This window comes from Moesziomyces antarcticus, assembly GCF_000747765.1.
Source record: "Moesziomyces antarcticus DNA, scaffold: scaffold_v10001, strain JCM 10317, whole genome shotgun sequence".
NCBI lineage: Eukaryota > Fungi > Basidiomycota > Ustilaginomycetes > Ustilaginales > Ustilaginaceae > Moesziomyces > Moesziomyces antarcticus.
In genome coordinates, this window is record NW_014639009.1 from 2,094,123 (window position 1) to 2,111,772 (window position 17,650).

The 17,650-nt window shown below is 60.4% G+C and overlaps 6 protein-coding genes across 6 annotated transcripts; 2 read left to right on the forward strand and 4 right to left on the reverse strand.

Annotated features, from left to right (window-relative positions):
• Positions 1-47: 47 nt before the first annotated feature.
• Positions 48-1,271, forward strand: PAN0_001c0763 (TFIID-domain-containing protein; the record flags this gene model as incomplete). Its single annotated transcript, XM_014804378.1, has 1 exon — positions 48-1,271. One exon carries the CDS (start codon positions 48-50, stop codon positions 1,269-1,271), a length of 1,224 nt encoding a protein of 407 aa, XP_014659864.1.
• A 170-nt stretch (positions 1,272-1,441) lies between these two features.
• Positions 1,442-5,754, reverse strand: PAN0_001d0764 (uncharacterized protein; the record flags this gene model as incomplete). Its single annotated transcript, XM_014804379.1, has 7 exons — positions 1,442-4,349; positions 4,441-4,505; positions 4,603-4,900; positions 5,038-5,285; positions 5,369-5,429; positions 5,512-5,535; positions 5,672-5,754. The coding sequence occupies 7 exons, from the start codon at positions 5,752-5,754 to the stop codon at positions 1,442-1,444; spliced, it is 3,687 nt and encodes a 1,228-aa protein (XP_014659865.1).
• A 1,531-nt stretch (positions 5,755-7,285) lies between these two features.
• On the reverse strand, positions 7,286-9,579 carry PAN0_001d0765 (WD40 repeat-like protein; the record flags this gene model as incomplete). Its single annotated transcript, XM_014804380.1, has 4 exons — positions 7,286-8,727; positions 9,051-9,203; positions 9,310-9,479; positions 9,563-9,579. The coding sequence occupies 4 exons, from the start codon at positions 9,577-9,579 to the stop codon at positions 7,286-7,288; spliced, it is 1,782 nt and encodes a 593-aa protein (XP_014659866.1).
• A 971-nt stretch (positions 9,580-10,550) lies between these two features.
• Positions 10,551-11,371, forward strand: PAN0_001c0766 (integral membrane protein 25D9-6; the record flags this gene model as incomplete). Its single annotated transcript, XM_014804381.1, has 2 exons — positions 10,551-10,645; positions 10,732-11,371. The coding sequence occupies 2 exons, from the start codon at positions 10,551-10,553 to the stop codon at positions 11,369-11,371; spliced, it is 735 nt and encodes a 244-aa protein (XP_014659867.1).
• A 261-nt stretch (positions 11,372-11,632) lies between these two features.
• On the reverse strand, positions 11,633-13,423 carry PAN0_001d0767 (uncharacterized protein; the record flags this gene model as incomplete). Its single annotated transcript, XM_014804382.1, has 1 exon — positions 11,633-13,423. The coding sequence occupies one exon, from the start codon at positions 13,421-13,423 to the stop codon at positions 11,633-11,635; it is 1,791 nt and encodes a 596-aa protein (XP_014659868.1).
• A 1,158-nt stretch (positions 13,424-14,581) lies between these two features.
• PAN0_001d0768 (dak1-domain-containing protein) lies at positions 14,582-16,515 on the reverse strand (the record flags this gene model as incomplete). Its single annotated transcript, XM_014804383.1, has 2 exons — positions 14,582-16,343; positions 16,427-16,515. The coding sequence occupies 2 exons, from the start codon at positions 16,513-16,515 to the stop codon at positions 14,582-14,584; spliced, it is 1,851 nt and encodes a 616-aa protein (XP_014659869.1).
• Between the last annotated feature and the right edge of the window lie 1,135 nt (positions 16,516-17,650).

Genomic DNA, 17,650 nt, shown 5'->3' on the forward strand with positions numbered 1-17,650 from the left:
CCAGCCACACCCTCCGACCCACTCGAAGGCCATCGACCTACACAACAATGTCAAAGGGCGCCGCTTCGGCGTCGAGCTCCTTTCCCGGGCCCGGGATGGAGCCAGACACGTCCGACGCGCCCACCCCCGAGTACCGCTACCTAGTCGAGATTGCACAGATGATGTTCGTCTTTGCCGATGTCGTTGATCCTGCGCCCGAAGTAACGCGCCTCGTCGAAGACATCGTGCGCAGCCAGGTCATCGAGATGATCATCCAGTCACGACGTCTTGCACAACGCCGCGCATCCAAGTACCTCTCTCCCGAAGATCTCATCTTCCTCATCCGCTACGACCGCGCCAAGGTCAACCGACTGCGCACGTATCTCAGCTGGAAAGATGTGCGCAAGAACGCCAAGGACTCGGGCGACTCAGGCGGCGCTCCGGGTGGAGCCACCGAGATGGATGCGCTCGACGACCCAACAGCGATCGAAGGGCCGAGCATGAAGGCGACCAAGATGAAGATCCGGCTGCCGTGGGAGATTTCGTCCATCTACTCGGAGCATTTGCTAGCGCTGCCCGGCGCCGACGGCGAGGAGGAGGAAGATGACGATGACATCGAGGCGCACGAAGCGTCCATGCAGAGACTCAAGGATGCCGACGAGGCAACCAGACGCATGACGCGCGACGAGTACGTCCACTACTCCGAATGCAGGCAGGCGAGTTTCACGTTCCGAAAGGCCAAGAAGTTCCGCGAGTTCATCAACTCCAACGCGTATCTCGACGTCAAGCCCAACGACGACATCATCGACATCCTCGGCTTCCTCGCCTTTGAGGTGGTGCGCGAACTGTGTCTGGGCGCCGTGGCGATCAAAAAGGCGCTTGAGGAACAGCAGGCGGCGAGGCTGCGTGCAGAGGTGCAGCCTCCGCAAAAGCGCAAGCTCGAACAGAACGCTGCCGCTACTTCGGCGACCAAGCGTCCCAAATCCGAGTCTGGCGCAACCGCAGCATCCGATGCCGAAGACTCGGCCACGGCAGCCGACCGCACCGTCACGGCAACAACCGACGCAGATGCAGACGCAGACACAGCGGAAAACAACGCCGCAGCCGCCGCCGACGACGAGCTGTGTACGCTCTTCTCCGTGCCGCCGTCGGTCGAAACGCCGCTGCTCGCCTCGCACATCCACGAGGCCTTTGCGCGTCTCCAGCGCAAGCATCCTGCGGCGCTCAGCACCGGCTTGCGCGGCTCCTCCGGTCCAGGCGGTCTCCGCCGCACACGCGTCTTTGTCATCTGATCAACACCTCGAACACACCTCTATACCCCGTCGACTTTGCGCAGCACGAATCCAACTGCAATCTTTGACTTTGCGCCAGCATTAAAGATACACACGGGAGCATTCCCAAGATAATACAAAAGGGAGAGAACGAGAGCATGAGAGGTGGGGGATTGAAAGATGGGTTGCAATCAGCTCTGCTGACCGCACTGTTGGAGGAAGCTGAGCGAGTCGTCGTCGAGGTTCCACACGCTCTGCTTCTGAAGCAGTTCAAACGCGTACGAGGCTAGGCCGTTGCTGCCGTCGGATTGGGGTGTATTGACATCGCCCGTCTGTGCGCGCGCTTCCTCTGGGCCTTGAGACGCGCCCAAGGCGTTGTCGCCACCGCCATAGTACCGCCCAAAATTGCCGTAGGCGTCTCCTTGGACGCCGAGCCCGTTGGTGCCGTTACTGCTCGCGCCATAGTTGAACTGCGACATGCCGGCCAGGTTGGAGACGTTGGGAGGCAGCATCTCGTCCGTCGAGGGCGGCAGGTTGAGGTTGTCAAAGATCGACGGCGTGATCGAGGGCATCGACTGGTAGCCCATCTGTGCATGCGGGCCTTGCAAGTAGTCCGCTTCCATGCCCGGAGCCCAGTTGCCCCCCGACGGTGTCAGAAACCCGAACGACAGCGCGGCAGGGATGCCCGAGGCGCCGCTCAACGACGGGATGCGCGCACGCTGCGGCGGTTGCGGCGTCTTGGGTCCAAACGGATCCACCAACGCAGCCTCGGCCGTCGGCCGTGGATTTGCGTCGGTTGCCGAAGAGGGCGACTGTTCCGCGCTCGACTGCGGCGTCATGGAAGCAAGCTGCAGCGTGGACAGCGGCAGCTGCCTTGCTTCCGGCGCCAAAGGCTGCGCGCTCGCACCAAGCGCCTCGGGAGAGGCCGACTTGACTGGCGCCTTGTGATGCCCTTTGCCTGGTGCCGATGCCGCCTTGCTCGTGCCAGAGTTGGTTGGCCGAGAGGCTTGCGCCCACGGTGCATCGCCTTCCACTTTGACATCTACGACTTCGGAACCATCGCGCGATCGCTTGATGCCTTGATCGTTCGATGCCTGGCGCGTCACGCTGGTCTGGGTTGACGACATGATGGACTCGAGGATGTCGACAGCCTTGCCGCAGAACTGCCACACCGATTCCATCGAGCGAAGCACCTCGATGGAGCGGCGCAAATCCGTAGTGGCCGAGCTCGAGACTCGCCCGCCGTTGCGCTTGGCTCCCCATACAACCAGAATGAGGATCGTACAGGCCGATACGACTCGGAAAGCGACCGACATGCCGGTGCTGTTGTGCAGATTTCGATCCCGAAGGCTCTGCGTCAGGTGGCTGATGCTGCGGGCGGCGTTGGTGCAGATGGCAAGGGAGGGGAAATTGAGGATCGAGCTTTCGTTGGCGCCCTTCTTGGCAGGGATGAAGGGGCGATGCACGAGGATCTGGCACTGGTAGTACTTGGAGTATAGGAGCGACGACTGGATCAGCCACTCGTCATCGGCCTCGTGCGGGTCATAGCGAAGATGCGGCGGAACCGTGTCGAGCCAGTTGTTGAGAGCCGAGTCGATCTCTGTGACCAATCTCTCCTCCCACTCCTTGGAGCTGATGCCAAAGCGGATCTTGGTCTTCTGGAGCGCATACACGGTCTTGAGCGTGCGTCCGATGATCTCGTCGAGGCGAAGCGAGCAGAGGAATCCGCTGATCAGGGCGGGCTTGTCGCTTGGCTGCTTGGGTAGCGGTTCACCCTCGGGAGTGTTGAAGAGGTATTCGTCGTCGATCTCGACGGGAAGCTCGACGTCGATGTCTTCGTCCTGTAGCATGATGGGACGGCCCAAAGACGAGGCGGCCTCGCGGTCAAGACTGTAGGCGACCCAGAAGACTCGCTTGATCGTCTCCTCTTCGAGTCTGGAAAGACCAAGCTTCTTGGCAGCTTGTCTGCGATGGGCTCCCACATCGAGGAGGAGACGAATTGCGGCGCCGAGGAGCAACCAGGAGGCGGAGGCGGAGATGGGCAGACCGAGCTGGAAGAGGGTGGAAAGCAGGATGCTCTGGATGTGGCGGATGGGCTTGCGCTCATGCGAGTTGCGATAGATGAGCGTTTTGGCAGCCTGCCACCAGTGCATGCCGCGAGAGAGCGGATCGTCGGACGAGGCTCTGGTTCTGAGGTCGTCGACGCAGGGACTAGCTACGGTGAAGATGCAGAAGCACATGGCGAGCCAGTCGGGTTCTTTGTGAAGCTCGGGGCAGTTTGCATACTCGTGGCGGAACTGAGCTTCGTTGACGATGGGATATTCTCGATTGGGACGAGCAAAGAAGACGTCGATGAGCTTGTCGGCCAGATCGGACGGAGGGAAGACGGCCATTGCGGCATCAAGGTCGGCAGGAGGATCCAGAAGGCCCGTGGGGATGGCCCAAAACTCGGGACGCGCGCCTTTGGGATGAATGCCAAGCTCGCTGTAGTTTCTGCTGCTGAGCCTCTCGAGGAGGGGCAGGGTGTGCATGGCGCTTGCCTTGCCGATGAACTTGTGCGACGGAAGGCTCTGCGAGCTTGGGTCAGCCTTGCTTCCCTCACCGAGGATGATGCGCTCGGAATTGATACTGTCAAAGGTGTTGGCTGTGGACGGGACGACGGGTTGCGGCTTCAAGTCGACTGCGCCGATCCTGGATTCGATGAAGGCAATGTCGTCTTCCGAGTCCTCGTCGCTCTGGTCGGCCAGGGTGGGTTCGGATGAGCTGCGGGACTTGGAATGGGATGCAGCAAGCATGTGGGAGAGAGAGCCGCACATGGGGTGTTGCGTGTCACACGTCAGTGCGGTGACGGTAGGAGTATCAGCTCCGGTCAAAGTGGAGGTAGGTGCGCCACTGGTGTCGTTGGTGGCCTCGTCGCCCTTGTCGTCGGGCCTCCTGATGGGTTTGCCAATGCGGTCTGTAAAGTCGACGCCGGGTGCGAGCGAGGATATCAAGTGTTCCATCTTGACGATACGTGCCTCGATGGCCTCGACGTAGCTGCGAGGAGGGGCACGTTTGCGTGCGGCGTCGATGAAGGTGCATTCGTAGCCATAGTTGGCGCTGACGGGTCGCAGGGAGCAAAGAGGCGATTGGCAGGAGGGTCAGCATCGGAAGTGAGCCTGGTCCAAGATGAACATCGATGACAGCTTACCAATTGGTACAAGCGCCTTTCTCGGGTTGAAGGCCATCGCAACGGACCTTCTTCTTTCGGCAGGTCTGTTCAGTGGTCGAGGATCGGAAGGGGATGAAGTGAGCATCGCAGTCCGTGCGGCCTGGTGCGGTGGGGCTGTGTTGAGCCGGAAGGACAACTTACATCGCAGGCGCGCTGAACCCTTCTCCGCTTGCCGCCTGCATCACCGTCGTCATCTTGGTTTGTGGTGTCGATCGAGGCGTCGGCGGCGTGTGCGGAGAGGTCTGGATTCGAGAAGGCGGTGGGCAAGTCGGATTGCGATGGTGTGGCAATCATGTGTGGTGCGGTAGGGTAGATAGACGTCGGAATCATGTGTTGGTGGTAGATGGCATCGGCGGGTGGTGCCGTGCTGTGTGGATAGAGGTTGGGCTGGTACATGGCTGCAACTCGGTGCGATCGATCGCTAGAGTCCGTGTTGCGCCTGAACGAGAATCCGTATTACACTATCGGCGTATATCCGGAGCAGGAGCTGGCAAGTTGCTGAAAGCGAGTGCACCAGGCAAGGGCGAGTGGGAGCGTACGGAGGGTGGGGGCGATTGTTATAGAGGTAATCCTTACCGGGGCATCGGTTCAACGCTGATGGTCAGAATCGCTCGGAAACAGCTTGATAGCCGGTATCCTGATGGCTTGGTGGATGTGTGGCTATCCGGTCGAGATGGCGGTGGGGTTGGTGGGCGGTTGATGAAGGGAGGAGCAAGCCCGCCAAAGTAGATTTCGAGGCGCGCGTGGGTGTGGTGGGACAAGGTCGGTGGACACGATGAGCACGCTGGCTGGAGCGGAATTTGCGCGGACAATCCTTGGAGATGCTGTGACGGGTGGGTGGGTGCGTGGCAAGGAGATGGACGTAGGGAAGGGAGGATCAACAATGTCCGGAGCCGGCAGATGTTACCGCGGTGGGAAGGTGACGGTGGATGGGCGTGGCTGGGAATAGCGAGGAAGCCGCGGCGATCCTAGACCAGAGGTCCGGACGTAGGCATGTGCAGCTCAAGCTTTTGTTCGGGTGCAAGGTACGGGCAAGAAGGCTTCGCTTACCGAGGTTCGGGGCCACCATGGCCTCTGTGGCTCGAAGCATAAATTCTGCCCTTCCACACGACTCTGACACTCCTGCCGACCTCCACACGCTGTGTGCTCTTGTGCCCTGCACTCGGTACAGCCGCTTCATTACAGTAGCTCATGGCCGACGATGTCAGACGAATACAGCAGTCCTTCGAATGCGCCTTGCTTGGAATTCTGCGGCGTGGGAACGAAAAGGACGAAATGGAATCGCAGCACCATGGCTGGACGGAGTGTGGAGTGTGTCTGCGGTTTTGGGCGGAGGATGTGCCGCCTGGACAGTTCCGGAAGAGGGAAGCCAACGCCAAATAGAGAGCGGCGTTGGCTCCTTGTTCGGATCTTGGGCAGAACCGCGGAGCTGAGTCGGAGCATTTAGATGTCATCCTGCGTGACTCCGCGGACTTGGCTCGGGCCTCGCTCATCTCGCTCTCGAAGGAGCCCAAAAAAAACAGAAAAATCTGCAGATGCGGGCGGGCCATTCGCTCCGTGGGCTAGCTCGTTCTCACAAACACATCGTAGCTGACTCGCTCGCCATGCGCTCGGCGGTTTGCGGGTGCCACTTTGCCTCCGTCACGGCGGCGCCCGCCGGTGGTCCCCTTCACTGACGTGGCATCACGCCACGTATTGATTGCTCTGATGTGGGGTAGAATGACCGGCTTTGTGTTGAGAGTCCAGTAAGATGGCAGCTTTTAGCCTGCTCCTATTCACTGCTGACCCGCGGCGCCTCGATCCGGCAGGCTCGATCCAAGACCCGCGGTCTTCGCTTTGCAAGCAATGAAAATTCATCAATTTCCACAAGCTCACCGAGGGTGCTCCGAGGGCCTATTGCAACTACCTTGCGCCGTCCTTGGCGAGCTACGTCCGCGAAGTCGTTCTGTCCGTCATACGCAATTTGTCAAGGTGCACACTTTCTCGTTTGTTCGCCTCGTGATGCATTCGTGTCACCACGAATGACAGCAAAGTTTCCGGCCAGCAAGTTGCCGTGGCGTCCGGAAAGCTGTGGACTTAGTGGACGCAGCACGACCGAACAGTTCTAGGTTTCGTATCAGAATCGTCTGGGAAGTTTGCCAGAGGAATGAAAAATCGAACAGGTTTCACCTCGATGACTGGCCGATTAGCAGCTCTTGACACGGCTAAATTGACGCGCGAGATGGGAAGGCGTACAGTAAATTTAGATCGATGATGACGATCGCCTTGGATCTTTCTGGCTCCGATCGAGTGTCATCCCAACCGGGATCCTTTACCGAACCCCCGCAGAGCCCCTCAGATCCACTCGTGTGTCATGTGTGCGGTGCTGGCAGATGCATGAGTGGCTCTCACGCTCGGAACGGAGCGACCCAGCTCTATTTGGGCATTTCCGTACTTCCGTGACAATCGGGTAATATCAACGAGCCGAGCAACTCACTATAGCAGGATCGTCGCCCCGGTCATCGTTCAGCACTGCGGCACTGGACCCGATAGGACCCTGAAAGCTCGGACATAACCATGCAGGCAGCCATGCACCTAGATGCTCGAGCGTCTGCCTACCGTAGTCGGAGATACCGCCATCGTATGCTCCGATCGAAGGCTCCCGTCTGATTCGCTCCTCGAGCCAGAGATGAAAGCAGGGTTGTACGCATGTGCCGAAGAGAAAAACGGGGCCGAAAAAAGGCGAGAAATTCGGGGCAGCAAAAATCTCTCGCCCAGAGCCTAGGCACCCACAGCACACAATGCCAGAGCGAGGTATAGATTGCATTCGAGATGGCGGATGCGTCTAGGCGGACACGCCGAAAGTGCGCACAGTGCGGTCGAGGCTCGACACGACGATGCTGCCGTCGCGGTGGTCCCAGTCGAGTCCGGTCAAGTTGGCAGTGCCCTCCAACCTCGCGAGCTGGGCCCACGACTTGTTCGCATACACCGTCACGCTGTCGGTTGCAATCGCGAGGAACTGGAGCGAAGGGTCAAAGCGCACCGCCGAGACACCGCCCTTTCCATCTTCCTCGACACTCATCTTTCCGACCGCGGTGAGCTTGCGCAGGTCCCACACCTCGACCGCCTTGGCCTGGTCGCTGGCCGCGGCGAGGTAGTAGCCGTTCTCGCTGAAGTGCAGCGCGGTGACGGGCCCAGACAGCTCGGTCTGCAGCGTCGACACGTTCTGTCCCGCCTTGATGTCCCAGATGCGGATCGCGCCTTGGGCAGTACCCGTGGCCGCGAGCTGGCCGTCTGGGTGGAAGGCAAAGCTCTCGTACGCGTCACCCAGTCCAGCATCAACGCGGAGCAGCTCGGAACCGTCGTCGAGCGATCGCAGGCTCAACGTACCGTCGCGGCCCGCGCTGCCAAACAGCGCTCCAGACGCATGCACGTCCAGCCCCGTAACTTCGCCCTGGTGCGGCGACACGGTGTGCGCGACAGCATACGCCTGCGCCTTGGCTCCCGTCGCCCCGGTCGGTGTCCACACCTTGACCTTGCCATCTTCGCTCGCACTCACGACGTAGCTCGGCAGCGTAGCTTCGTCGCTCGCGGCTTCCGAGCCGATCGGAGCGTCCGAGGCGCCGGACACAGCCACGCGCGTGATGCGTTTTGTATGTCCTTTGAGCGTCGCCAGTACTTTGTCCTCCTTGCGGTCGTATACCTGCACGTTCTTGTCGTTGCCGCCCGTGACCAGCACGTTTCCGTCGGCGGAAAGCGCGAGACAGCTGACGCCTGCCGGCTTGGCGTGGTGCATCGAGGGCAGCTTTTGCGTTTCAGCAAAGCTGGCGACCGACGACTGCGTGGCATAGCCCTCGGGAGCCTTGCGCTTCGACTTGGCTTTGCGCTGCGACGACAATCGCTGCGCAGTCGAGTCGATGATTTCGACCACCTCGGGGGACAGACCGCTGCCTGCTGCGGCGGTGCTTGCGCCATTGCCAGCAGGTGCGGAATCGGCCATCTCGACGTCGCGCGCCGCTTTGGATGAGGAGGGTCCGGCACCGATGGTGCCCTGGATGCTGGCGAGCGCTTCGCGTGCCTGGTCCCTCTCGTTGAGCAAGCGGGCAATGACGCGTGCACTCGCATCGTTGGCGTAGAGCGCATGCGCCAGTTCCTGTCGCAGGTTATCGTAATGTTTCTTGAGCGTGAAGGTCTCGAGGATGATCGCATCGTATTCGTTCTGCAACGAAGTGAGCAAGGACGGAATCGAGCTGTGTTGCGGCGGTCGGGGAACAGCGGTCTTGGGATCTGCGTTGACATCAAATTGCAAGACATGGTATTGTCAGTTTCATCAACATCACGACGCTGAATGACGAGCGAAGCGTCGTCCCCGGAGATCGGGCAGCAGTATGTGGAAGTGGGGTTGCGCGCATGTGCAGGTGCGTGTCAGACCTCGTGTTGTAGTCGTCGCCCGAAGGCTCATCAACAGCTTCTAGTTGATATGTAGTTTTTTGAGAAAGCGATTTCATCCTATGTGGTTGCACTGCACATGAGCGCGGAGCACTTCGCTTCTACACCCGCGTCTCGAGATCTTCGGTGGCCGGATGGGTTGTGGTTGATGGGGAACTTACTGGACTTGATCTCGATGAGGTCGTCGAGCTCGAGCGCATCGCCGGTCACGGGATCCTTGCCATTATCGTTGATGTACTTGTTAATGAGACGCTGCTCGTAGATGAGGCCGCTCTTTCTAGATACGACGGGAACCTTTGGAGGCTCTCCAGAGACTGTACGAGGAATGACAGCAAGGACCAAGTGGAGAAGAATGGTGAGCAGGTGCGCAAGGACTTGAATCTCTGCAACTCCGAGGTCGCAACTGGACGACAAACTTACTGGCACAGAACATCTTGGGAGCAGCCTGAGCGTGCAACGGCGCTATTGAGCAAGCAAATACGGATGATCGTGGTGGTGCCGAAGCAAGAGCTGCTGTGGAGACGTGGATGACCTTGCGAAAAAACGGCCTAGGCGTGGATGCAAATCGAGCTCTTCGATGTTGGTCGTTGCTTCGCGTCGGGCAATTTTCGCGGCTCGTTTGTCGCGCGAGAGGACGGAAAAATAAAGGTTGAGGTTCAGGCGTCGGCCTAACAAATTCGAAGAAAGCATCCGCTCAGGACTGACCCCGCATTTACCGGCTAGCGTTTAGATCCTCGTCTAGCTCCCGTGCGAAATGGTAGCGTTCAGGCAGTGCTGGTACGGCCGAAGGTCACCTGTCTCTCCCTTGGGGCCCAGGAGGGGTTGGCAGACTTGGCTCTTTCGCCGAGACCCTTTTTCCCCGCAAAACCGCAGGCATGGTTCGCTCCATCCTGCTCTGGATCCGGTACTGCTGTGTGCCAGCATTCTTCCGCATAACGTGAGGTATGGGCTGAGGGAGAACGTGGGCCTGTGGCTCAGCCTCGGTGACACCTGCATGCCTTGCTTTGAAGGTGGACATGGCTAAAATGAAGGCGCTTCTTTTTCTGTCGGCCAGCTCCGATGGGTCGTGGCGTCAGGCAAAAGAGGGCGTGGGAGCCTCACCACCTCACTTCGGAAAGTGGGCCGAGCGGAGGGTGACCGGGGGTTGGCGAAGCGTGACCGGGTATTCCGGCTAGCCCGCCCTTCTGGTCATGGCAACGAAGGTTTGGGGGCGCGCGAGCCAAAGCGCGCGTGTGCCTGGAAAAGTGTGGAGAAGCGGTTTGAGCAGCGCGCCAGACGAGACCCTGCCCTGAGCGCGTCCGGCTGGTCGCCGGCTTCCACTGCCGCCCTTGTGGCTCGTCCGGTCTCGTGTCACCACCATCATCCTTAGCGGCGCTTTCGAATCATCGAGTCGCACTCAGCATCAAGCGTACCCCTTCTCCACACTCTCCAACCAAGCAATTCGTAACGTGAGTTTGACCGCCCTTCGTCACCAGTACAAGCCGCGCCGCGCACGGACCCCAACCACCCGCAGCATTCTTCTGAGTGCCGTTGTTTCGAGCTCTTCCACATTTCGGGCTGTTCTCATTTTACTGGACGACAATATAGGAAGGCAGCTGCTGACCTTCTGCTTCGCCTGCCCACTTTGCACTGCACGTCTTCTACTTGCCGGTGCATACAGAATGTCGACTGTCGTTGCAAAGCCGTCGCCCCTGACGACCAACCCGCTGCTCGTCGGCTACCTCTCGGCGCTCGCCGCCAACCCGCTCCGCACCAAGTAAGTCAGATATCTCTGGTCCCCTTGTGTGCTTGCCACGGCAAGCATTGACCTGTCGGTGCCCTCTCTGCTCCCTTACTCCACAGGATGATCACCTCGGGTGTGCTCTCTGCCTTGGCCGAGGTGCTTGCGGGTCACTTTGCCGGTGTCGCGCCCACCGCCACCAAGACTCCCTCGTCGCTGGATGAGAAGAAGCGTCAGGCGCAGCAGAACCCCGTCGGTCTGCTTCAGGCGTATGCCGCCAAGCTCGGCATCAACGAGCGCGCGCTCAAGATGTTTGTCTACGGCTTCTTCGTCTCGGCACCCATGGGCCACGTGCTCACCGGTCTGCTGCAGAAGGCCTTTGTCGGCCGTACCACCACGCGCGACAAGATCCTCCAGATCATCACCTCCAACCTCACCGTGTCGGTGTTTGCCAACACCGTCTACCTCTCGTGCATGGCCTATATCAACGGCGCACGCGGCGTCGACAACATCAAGAGGGCCGTCAAGGCCGCCTTCTGGCCCGTCATGCGCGTCACCTGGACCACCTCGCCCATCACCATCGCTGTCGCCCAGAACTACCTCCCCGCCGTGGTGTGGGAGCCCTTCTTCACCTTCATCCGCTTCATCCTCGCCACCTACTTCAACACCGTCGCAAAGAAGAAGCAGATGAAGCTCGCACGTCAGGCAAAACAGTCCGAGCTCGACAAGGACCTCGCCAAGGGCGCTGCCAAGGGCAAGTAAAGTTCTCTGTTGAAGTCTAAACACTGCGCAACAACCCCGGTTCCCCTTGTGTACGAATCGAGGTTGTGATTGCGTCTCCCGATGTCCCATCCTCTGGAAGCAATGTACTTGTTTTGCTCATCGTGTCGAATCCCCACACGCTGCAATCCTCAGCCATGAAATGCTCGTACGCTCGACTTCTACCGACTCATCACAGACGCATGATGCAGGCTTGAAACAGTCTAGATTATCCCAACATAATGCATCTGCAGGGCGGTGTGTCTATTCGTCTACGAGTTGGAAGCTGATGGTGGCAAAAGTGAGGTTCTCGTCCGTAGTGCTTCGGAGCGTATACCTCACCGGCATGTCGTGGAACCACTTGGCAACGTTGATCTTGACAGGGCCAATGCCGAGGTTGAACGTGTTGAAGTCCATCGCATCCGTAAAGAACGACGCGCCATACACAACGTCCGGGTCGTAGTGGAAGTCGAGCCGGTTCTTCTCGTTGGCAAAGTGCTTGCGGCGTCGGGGTACGGGCAGCGACTGGGTGGTGAAGATGAACGCGTTGTCTTCGATCATGTCCGTGCCAGGGTCGGCGAATCGCCAGGGTCCCAGCTGCTCATCCAGCTTGGACGGAGGCGCATCCGGCCGGCCTTGTGCACTGCTGCTGCGGCTGAGGTGGGTGTGCGCGAGCGTGTCGGCGAGCTTGAAATCGCCGTCCTTGAGACCGTCGGACTTGGCGGACTCCTCCATCTCGTGCCGAACCGCCGTGGCGATGCGCTCCAACTTGGGCATCTCGGGCTTTTCCGCACTCGTCGAGGCCGCGGCACCCGAGTTGGACGGCGCAGCGGCCGATGGCGTGGGCGCCGGACCGTCAGCTTCGTCGAGCGGCACGGCTACGCCATGCTTGGGCTTCGGGGCTACCAGTGTCGGACCATTTGCGGTACCTTCCGCGGCGTCGTCGTCCTTGACGTCACCAGGTGGGGCAGCAGCGATGTCGCCAGCGCCAATGTCGGCGAAGCTGCCACTTCCAACACGCGGTGAGAAGGGCATGTCCTCGGCGCCGTAGCCGTGGTTTGGGGTAAGGGCGCGATCCGGTGTGCGGTCCATCTCGGCTCTCTTGCCCATTCCGAGCACCGACAGCGTCTGGCCACCAGGGCCATGCTGGACGTCATTGGAGCCGACGCTGGCCACACTGCCCTGTCGTACGACGGTGTGGGTGCTGTGCAGAGCAGCGTCCGTGTCACTGTGCGAGCTGCGCAGCTTGGCATGATGCGCCTCGAGCAGCGCCCGGACGCGCGGGTCGTCCTTGAAGCCGACGAAGCGCCAGTACTTCTTGAGGATGCGCTCCTCCTTGGCATGTCCGCTTCCACCACCGAAGCCGCCGAACCAGCCTTTCTTCTTCTTGGCTGCAGCAGCGGCGGCGCTCTTTTCGCTCTGGCTGCGACTACGGTCGAGCGACTCGCGCGGCACAATGTCTCCCTCGTCCTCATCGCCGCTCGCGTGCGGGCTGGCGACGAGCGCATTCTGCGGGTTGTTGTTCGACTTCTCCGGGTCAATGATGGGCGTTGCGGCGCGCGACGTGTCGGGCGTGTTGGCTCGGTGCGTGTGGCGCAGCACCACCACAGCGTCGTGCGCGCGCGACGGCGCAGGCCACGCACAAAACGTGTTCATGCAGGCGATGTACGGCGACATGATGTACGGCCGGCCCGACTCCGGATGGAGCTCGTAGAAGGTACACGGGTCAATGTACTTGGCGACCTTCATGCCGGCGTTGAAGGGTGCGCGTGGGAAGTCGACAAACTTGTCAAAGTCGGTGCCGAAGAGGATGTCGCTGCCGTTCCAGCGCTGCTTGAAGCGACCCTCGATCTGGATGCAAAACTTGCGCGAGCGGCCCTCAAAGTACTCGCGACCCTGCTCGCCTTGCTTGGCACCGGGTGCGTCGAGGATGCGCACGAGGATGCGGCCGACAAAGTGTTCCGTTTCGATCTCGTGGGGATGCAGGGTATCATTGAGACGGCAGTCCTCCATGTGGAAGCGGTCGGATCCGACCTGAACTTTGAGGCGCGGCATGGTGGATCGGTAGGCTTGACAGGTCCTCTAGCGTAAGGGATGGTTCTAGGAGCAAAGGTGAAGCGGTTCGATATACGGGGCACCTCTATATATTGTCCAGGGACCGCAGGGCAGGTATCGTCTCGACAGCCTCTGAGCTGAAATGGGTATCGCGAAAGGAGGGGTGGGTATGTCTAGCAAGTAGGAGTGGCGCAAAGTCACCGCGAAGAGGGCGGCACGATGACTTCAGGGCGGATATGAAGTAGTGGGGAGGGTGGGTTGGTGATGGTCAGGGGGGATCTAAAAAAAGTGGATGAGCTATTGGTGATGCCGAGGCGGCAAGCAGCAGACGGCAACTGCTTATTGTGTGGAGCGGCACACCGAGCCTTGGTTGCAAGCTTGGCAGCGGCTGCTTCACCTGGTGGTGCATGTTTTTGCATGGGTTCGTGCTCTTTTGGGCGGCGTTCACGATCAGGCCATCATCGGCGCCGTGCAGTTGACTGCATCCGACGTGTGCCGTCGGATCAGTCTAGAGCTCCCGAAAAAATTTGGAAAACCTCATGCACTTCGGTGCTTGCCAGGCCCCACCCTGCATTCAATTCGCCCCTACGCCACTCGTTGGCCATCCGTTGGTTACCGACGTGCATCGTTTGGATCGAGGGCGCAGGGCCGTGTTGCATTCAGCCGCTGCCAAACAAGCTTCCCGAAAGGGCGGCCAAAAAAGGGCGGCCAAGTGTTGATCTTCTCCACTTTCGGCGCGTCATGTCATCGTTTGCGGCGGCGATTTTTCACGGCTGACAAAAAAGACGGCCGAAAGAGTACCACCCGCCCACTTTTCCAGTGGCCCTTTGCGTCACTCTGCGCATGGCCACTTCATGAGCAACGCCGGCGACTGACCCTCTCCCCACAAAGCCACAGGGGAACAATGACACGAGCCTTCTCGGCTCCAACTCGCCGCACACTTCCGCTGGAACGCCGCTCGGATCTGAATTAGAGCTGCATCCAATCCCACACACGTTGCAGGCCGAGTCGTTTGTTTGGACGAGACAATTGGAATTGCTAGGTAACCATGAGAAGCGAGCTGCAATATGTGATCACAGCCGAGAAAGAGAAAGACGGCCTATGTGACAGGGATTCAGAGGGTAGTTGGGCCAGACGATAGCCTTGGGTGGGCTCGAGTTACTGACCGAGGCCCTTGCGGAGGCCGTCGGTGAGGGCCCAGATACCCCACGCACCCGGGTCAGGGGGCATCTCACCCTGGTCCTTGGAGCCGACGTAGGTGGCACGGCCGAGACGAGGAGTCATGGCCTGCGTCTTCTCGGCGCCCACCTTGGAGGCGTCGACGGCCTCAGTGAGCGACTTGCCAGCGCCGAGCGCGCGGCAGAAGGGGTCGAGAGCATCGACCAGCGTACGGTCGCCGGGGCGCGCGGGCGTGTAGCGGCCCAAGTTCTCGAGCGCGTCGAGGGCAGCCTTGCCCCACACCTTGGCATCCGCCTGCGTGCCCGAGGGCTGCGAGAGGAGCGACTGGACGAGGCCAGCAAAGAAGAGCGCATAGATTGCACCCGAGGTGCCGCCCATGGCGTACTCGAGCACCTCGCCGATGGCAATGAGAGTGCCTGCGGCGTTGTCGAGGGGGATCTCGCCCTTTTCGAGAGCCTTCTTCACCTCATTACCCGCCTGGGCGAGCGTCTCTCCGCAGTCGCCGTCACCGACGATGGTGTCGTAACGGGTGAGCGTGGGCTCGATCTCGACCGTAGCGGCGCATGCCGACAGGATGGCCTTCTTCACCAGCTCCTGGTCAGGGTTGACGGGGCCATTCGAGGCGGCGCCCGGGTCGGCGAGACCGCTGACCGAGCCACCTGCCTTGCGCACGGACTGAAGGTGGTCGGCCGCCTCCTTCTCCTCGGCCTTGCGGTCGCGCGGGTGGCCCTGAGCAGAGCCCCAGCCCGACTGCACGCCGAGCCACGAGTAGGCGGTGGTCGGATAGTCGAGCAGCTCGAGCAGGTCCTCGCCCGTATTCTTCTGGAAGCGCTTCTGGTTGATGAGCGAGATGCCAAAGCCAGGCGCGTTGAGCGAGGTCATGTACGGACCGCACAGCACGCGGCAAGGGTGCAGGCTCCACTTGCTCTCGAGCAGCTCGATGGTGAGGTCCACAATGGCGTTCATCTCGAGCTGGCTCATACCGCCGAGGTTGTTGACGAACAGCACGGGCGCGTCATCCTTGTCGAACGGCGTGTAGGCGCGGTCCTCGTCGTCAGGGTTGAGCAGCAGGTCGAGCATCTCGCCAATCAGAGCCTCGGGCTCGGGCTTCTTGTCCATGTGCTTGAATCCGGGCTCGTTGTGGATACCCATGCCGAGCTCGGCGGCCTCTTCGGCAAGCGCACCACGCTCCTCGGCGCCCTTGGGACGGCCGGGAACGTGGCAGTGGTCCAGCGAAGTGCCGATGGACACCATGTTGTCCATGAGGTTTCGGCCAAGGTCGGCGATGCGCTTCACCTCCATGCCCTTGTCCGAAGCAGCGCCGAGGATCTTGCAGGTGAAGATGTTGCCGGCCAGACCACGTCGGCCGACCAGGCCGCCGCGCTTTCGGCCCACGGCAACGTCGTCAGCCACAATAACGGCTTCGACGCCACCGCCCTTCTTGCCCGAGTATGCCATTGCGGCGCGGGCCTTCTCGGCGGCGAGACCGAAGTGCAGACAGTCACCGGTGTAGTTGTTGACGACCATGATCACACCAGCGTCGTGGTTGATCAGGTCGATACCGGAGCAGATCTGGGCAGCCGAGGGGGAGGCGAAGATGTCGCCGGAAATGCAGGCAGCAAGCATGCCCTTGCCGACAAAGCCAGCCTGGGCAGGCTCGTGGCCAGCACCACCACCCGAAATCACAGCAACCTTGTCATTCGGGTGCGAGGGGTCGTAAACAACCTTGTGGGGAGAGTAGCTGCGGGGGTTCACAGATCCATCCGTAGATTGCAAAGGTCGTCAGCATTGGTTCGTCGTGTGGTGAGCTTCGCTGGAACTTACTATCGAAGAGCTGGGTTTTGCGCGACGGTTCCTCGAAGGTTGCGGTCAACGAGGCCGGTGGCGCTGTCAAAAACGTGCTTAGTCGCCATGTTTAGTGTGTATCAGAGCACAATTGCTCGTCACGGATATAGTAGCGGATATGAGGAAAGAGCGACAGCAGCGGCTAGCAGGGTATGTGTAGATGAGGCAGGGAGTGGGAGAGGATTGCTTTTGCAGTTCGGGATGATGGGACTGCGGGATGTGGGGGATAGAGAAGGAGGATGTGGTGGGAGATGCGCTTAAACCAGGATGAGGAGGGGCCAGGTTGGGACCGGAGGTGGCGAACGAATTCGGCTCCTCAGCAGACTCGACTTGCAGCGTGTGTGTGGGGCACGGATCAAGGCACCGTCGCCACCAGCGATGCAAAAAGTTCGAGGCCCGGATCTGCTCACTTCTGCAACGGCCAATCATCCGACACTGGCGAATGGCCACTGGCGACTGGGGCGGGACAGCGAGACGCCGTTGGCCCCACCAGAGCTGCATTCTTGCCCCGCATCCGCTCGACGCTCGACGCTCGAATTCAAAGTGGGGGAAGCGCTCGAATGCGTGGGAGGGACGTGCACAGTGACGGTCGGGCCAAGCCCGAAGAAAGTTGCCGAGTCCCTCTCCAGCCTCCACACCGCGAAATCCAACTTCGAAAATTCCTCCAGGCCCCGAGTTGCTGGTCATTTGCCCCGCCGTCTGAGATAGGCAGCCATTCTCCGCGCCTCCAGCCAGTCAGAAACTCGAGAAGACGCCGCGCTCCGGTGTCTTTCTCGCTTTTCGTATCCTATCTCTCCCTCTCACACACAAAATGTGGTTGAGGCGAAGGCTCGCTGCTGCTGACGGAACGCAGGCCGGTTCGACGCCGAAGAGTCCAGCACAAATCGGCGATCGGCGAAGATTGTGATGGTGGGTGGAACGAAGATGCACACTCTCCCACCACTAAGAGAGCCACGGTACGTAGAATGTCTGGACAAGGCTCACTGCCGGCCAAGCCAGCCTCGGGCGTCGGCAGGTGTCAAGCCGCGATCTCGCCGAGCCTGGTCCGGAAGATGTTTGGCGCGAATCGCAACTTGACGCGGGACTGGACCGGAAAATGAGAGCAGGCGTCGCTCAGGCACCACTCCACCCCATTGTGGGAGAGGGGACGACGCGTCGGCGAAAAGAAATCACCGAGGCCCGTCAGTCGCTTTCGGCCCTCCC